The 5000-nt window shown below is 46.5% G+C and overlaps 1 protein-coding gene across 1 annotated transcript in view; it reads right to left on the bottom strand.

The window, feature by feature from the left end:
- The window catches only part of LOC311061860 (cyclic AMP-responsive element-binding protein 5-like), a 27219-nt gene that overhangs the window by 13910 nt on the left and 8309 nt on the right, over positions 1-5000 (bottom strand). Inside the window, exons 4-5 of the mRNA XM_084080559.1 lie at positions 3773-3882; positions 2692-2969 (exon numbers count right to left, since the gene is read on the bottom strand). Coding sequence (XP_083936685.1) covers positions 2692-2969; positions 3773-3882 — 388 coding nt within the window. The remainder of the gene's footprint in view (positions 1-2691; positions 2970-3772; positions 3883-5000) is intronic.

The following is a 5000-nucleotide window of genomic DNA, read 5'->3' as shown; positions in this document are numbered from 1 at the left end:
AGAGAGAGAGAGAGAGAGAGAGAGAGAGAGAGAGAGAGAAAAAAAGTAGACGAACGAAAACATCGTTTCTAAACGTAACCACAACAGTTCGACCGGGCCGGCCGCCAGACTCTCGGATACTGGGTCGCCACGGAAACCGGCTGGTAAACACAAGGGGAAACAGTGGGACACCCGATCCGCGACTTGACTTAGCAACACATAGGAGTGTTCCACCAGAAACAAGCTGTCCTGTTTCAGCTGGTACTGATTTACTGCGCCCCGAAACACGGTCAACTCGCTTACCTCACTATCAGGGGCGTTACTTGGGGGAGGGTCCCAGGCAAGGGCAATTGCCACCCCCTAGCATTCGCATTCAACCTAAAATTCAGTTAATTATGCGTCTTTGCTCCACCTGAACATTTTCTTGCAGATCGCCGAGGAAAACGTCAACATGTGAATACAGGATTTACGATTCTGTCCCTATCGGAACATAACTCGGACGGCGTCGGTTCAAGCGGACTTCACAACGTTCGGCACGGCGACTCGCTCGTCTAAGCTCGCTCGGCGGAGCCTACCGTGGCTCAAGTTGACGGTGCGCCTCCATAGTTTTAACAGTTTTTTTGACGGGCCGTCAAAAACGCTGAGAACTGGACTTCTGCATTCCTGCGGAAGTTCCGAAAAGGCATATTGTGACTCCCCCCCCTTCAAGTCACATGTTGCTTTTTGGTCAATAAGTCACGTTATGACTGTTGGGGGTGAGACAGTGTTGCAACGAGTAGACACATTCATTAGCCACTTATTTTATGCTCACATTTGTAAACAAATGCGCCTATTTTTAAATAGCTTAGGTTGTCACTATTGCCTCTAGTGTTTTTCTGAAATTACGCCTCTGCTCACTATAATGTTCTGTCTCCTTCGCTCACAGACACCTTATACACTCTCATAATCAATTACAGAATGTTATAAGAGGCTCTTTAAAGAGCACTTATCGTGGTTACTTAAATGGTAGTCTCGCGAGCCAGACTGTTGCCTCCGACCATTTTCACATGCATCCGTCATACAGTCTGGAGCACGGAAGCTATGTAAATTATCAGAGGATAAAGCGGATATGACGCCTCCTCCCTGCATCCGTTTCGTCTTTATATATAAATTAAAAATAAATATAGCTAGCTGCTTATCAGAAATGGAAATTCTAATATAAAATGTAAAGATATTTAAAAATATATTTTCGTGAACGGAAATGACGAACAGATGATAGAGATAGAGATAGAGATAGTGGAATAGTTGTCTGGCTATTTGAGACTTTGCCGTTATTTTTGTTTTGTTTTTACAAAATGTGCTTGCGGATGCTTAAACTGAATCCTATTGTTCGATTGTAAGGAGGACATGTGAAAATCTGTCATTACACTGTGAGAGGTAGCCCTTTTAACTATAGGTCAGGACCAGAGATTGGTCACCTGGTCTCTTGCTCGTGGACCTATGTTGTGGCAATTATGTGGGTTTGATGAGCCTGTGTGAGAAGGGCACGAGCACACAATTCTCTCTCTAGCGTTGCGAAGTTTCAAGAGCCCTTGGTTTATGTGTACAACTCAGTCACATTACTGGGTGTTGGGACATTTGGAGACAAACTATAAGCTGCTGACAGTGTCTGACTTGCAGTTGTTCCCCGGAAAATCAGCTGCAGTCCAAAGGCATTTTACCAGTTCTTGTCTGCTCAAACTATTACAAATACAATTATTATTAATTAAGAATGAAGTCAAAGGATAATATACTTTTCCCTGATACCATGTCAACCATCTAATACCACAATAATAATGAAACAACTGCAGGCGTCTGATGTTAACGTAACCACCCGGATTCAAACTCACACATCCCTTGGCCAATATGATATGCTTCTGGACTTCAGGCAGTACTACTCTGTTACACAAACAGACAGAGATGACGACGCATATTGATAGGCTCCTAATATACGCAGTGTGTATTGAGTTACAGGCAGCCAAAAGCCGAGAAAGCCAGTGAGACAGAGAGGCCCAGGAAGTGGGAGAGCTGAGATGAAAAGAGGGGAACGGGGAACCCACCAGACCCCGCCTGTCAAACCGCGTGATAAACCAGAGAGACTCATGGAAGCCACACGGGTCACGGTGCGCCAGCCTGCCTCTGAGGCGAGACTCTACTGGATTATGTCAAATGGAAGGCAGGGGGAGTGAGACGAGTGATGGGTGGTTGGGTGGAGGGTGGCTGGGACGAGTTGGGGTGGGTGGGTGGTGGGGAGGGGTGGGTGGACGGGACTGTGGGCGGAATGTCTGTCTGCCTGTTTGACCGTCTATCTGTAATGTCTCGCCACTTTACTTACGTCTCTCTCTCTCCCCCGCTGTCCTTTGACTTTCTCTCACGTACGTTTGTGTTTTTTTTTTTTTTTTCCTCCGCTCTTTCTCTCAATTCATTAGAGCGGTGATAAATTATGTATGGGAGCTGCCAGTCTGCGCCAGACGGAACGAGTTGCAGTCCCGCCAAAACAGGCTGCGTGAGATGGGGGGAAGGGAGCGGAAATAGAGGAGTGAGAAAAGGCAACATTTACAGGAGATACACCGTTTCAAAATGTTGTGTGTGATGAAGCGGGGGGGGGGGGGGTCTCAGGCGTCTGTGTGTTTTATGTGTTTGTGCCGCGCTGTACATGAATGTGTGTATATTAGCATCCATACCCGTACTCACCCCGAGTACGTGGAAGAGGCCTGGGTGATGACGGAGCCAGACTGGGAGGAAGGCAGGGCCTGTTGGGCAGCCAGGCTGCAGCTGGGCCCCATCATGGGGCCCTGGGCCTGGGCATGTGGCAAGCAGGGGTGGAGATGGGGGTGGTGGAGCGATGGCTGGGGATGGGCATGCTGCTGAGGCTGGGCTGCAGGGTGCTGAAGCTGCAGCTGGGGCTTGACCTGGTGCTGGTGCTGGGGTTGTGGTTGGTTCGGACGGGAAGACCCATTATGAGAAAGAGTCTGTAGGGGAAAGAGCATGCAGCTTTGACCTTTTTGGACTTTCAGTGCACTGCCTGCTTTCAGTTCTATGTGCGTTGTGTGTTTTGTTGTTGATGATGATGATGATGATGATGATGATGGTGTGTGTGTGTGTGTGTGTGTGTGTGTGTGTGTGTGTGTGTGTGTGTGTGTGTGTGTGTGTGTGTGTGTGTGTGTGTGTGTGTGTGTGTGTGTGTGTGTGTGTGTGTGTGTGTGTGTGTGTGTGCAAGCTTTTCATGCAAATGCATGAATCCAAAGCATTATTCAAACGCATGTGTGTTCAAATGTATGTGTTTGCGTATTTGATGCCCCGACTGTTCAATTCCCGGCAGGATAATGCGATCGCCCGGTGTGTCTTTCCTGCGGCAGGTCAGATATCTGATGGTTGTCTAATTGGGTCTGTCTCCCTTGATCTCCCTTGCGAGGAAATGTCACTCAAAACACCGGTCGGGCAGATCTCGAAATCAACTACCCTAACCCACTTCATCTGCCATCTTTTAGGAACAAAAGGCACATGCTGAACATGCATACAGTTTGTTGTTTGTGCCTGTCAAGTGTTCATGGCAATGTTAAATGCATGTGTTACTCTGCATGATTTTCTTCTGTTCACGCGTGCGCACGCGTGCACGCACGTACGTGTATATATATATATATATATATATATATATATATATATATATATATATATATATATTATATATTATATGTGTATTATATATTTTTGTATATGTGTATGTGATAATTTAGTGATAATTATTTTGTATTTTGCATTTCTTTCGTTTTACCTGTTTGTTTTTTTCCTCTTCTTGTGCCTGTAGAAACTCTTCCTCGATCTCCTTGAACAGGCCCACCTCTTCACAGTTCCGCAAGAAGCGGGTAGGTGTGGGGGTCTGATCTACAGGCATCACACAGACACACACACACGCGCGCGTGCGCACGCACACACACACACACACACACACACACACACACACACACACACACACACACACACACACACACACACACACACACACACACACACACACACACACACACACACACACACACACACACACACATACACACACACCAAATAACCAAAGGAGAGGAGACACAAGAGTCATGACCATGTCATAAGCGTCACACGGTATCGATTACACATATTGCTGTCTTTTTAGTCATACTAGTCCCTCGCTGCTCCTGCTGTTTCTAAATCAACTGTCACCCTGGCTACAGAGCCAGGTCTCCATGGTAACCCATCTCTCTCTGTGCGATAAGATCAGAATGGCCTCTCGGCACAGTCTAAACAGGCAGGGGTCAAAGGTCAGAATGTCTTTGTTTTGAATTGACATTTCCTGCAGGAGGCACGCTAGGCAGCATGAAGGAGGAACAGAGAGATAGAAATAGAGAGGGAACTAGAGACAGAGAGACAGCGAGATAGACAGACAGCCAGCCAGCCAGCCAGACAGACAGACAGACAGACAGACAGACAGACAGGCGGACAGAATGGGAGGGAGGGACAAGGGCGAGAGAGACAGAGAGGAGGAGGGACAAGATAGTGAGAGAGAGAAAGAGACACAGACAAAAACGACCAGCAAGGTCAGAGGTCACACTGATGTTTACACTAATGCAGACGGCTGTTTCTATGGTTACAGACAAACGGTGTCACGTGACAGTGTTGTGACTGCGTTTGGGATGAGGCAGCAGACAGTGAGGTGCATGGCTTGAGAAATAACCTACACCCATTGAAGTCAAATAAATCCTGATTAATGCTTCGTCCTTTGTCAACTCCTCATCATCATATGTATAACTGCACCCATAATTGCTCCAGATGAACAGGTTGGTGCCATGCATGTAGGGCTGTCACGATTACAAATTCAAGTTGACAATTAATCATCAGTCATACAAATAATTGCGATTAACAATTTAAATGTTTTTGCTGATGAACATTGGAACATATGAATCAAAATTACATTTCAGATTGCCTTTAAGGCTTTCGTAATCCAAAATTGCACTGGGCAGATATGACAA

This window comes from Gymnoscopelus microlampas, assembly GCF_963454915.1.
Source record: "Gymnoscopelus microlampas genome assembly, chromosome: 15".
Classification (NCBI taxonomy): domain Eukaryota; kingdom Metazoa; phylum Chordata; class Actinopteri; order Myctophiformes; family Myctophidae; genus Gymnoscopelus; species Gymnoscopelus microlampas.
The sequence above is the reverse complement of the archived record's forward strand: the minus strand, read 5'-3'. Positions and strand labels throughout refer to the sequence as shown.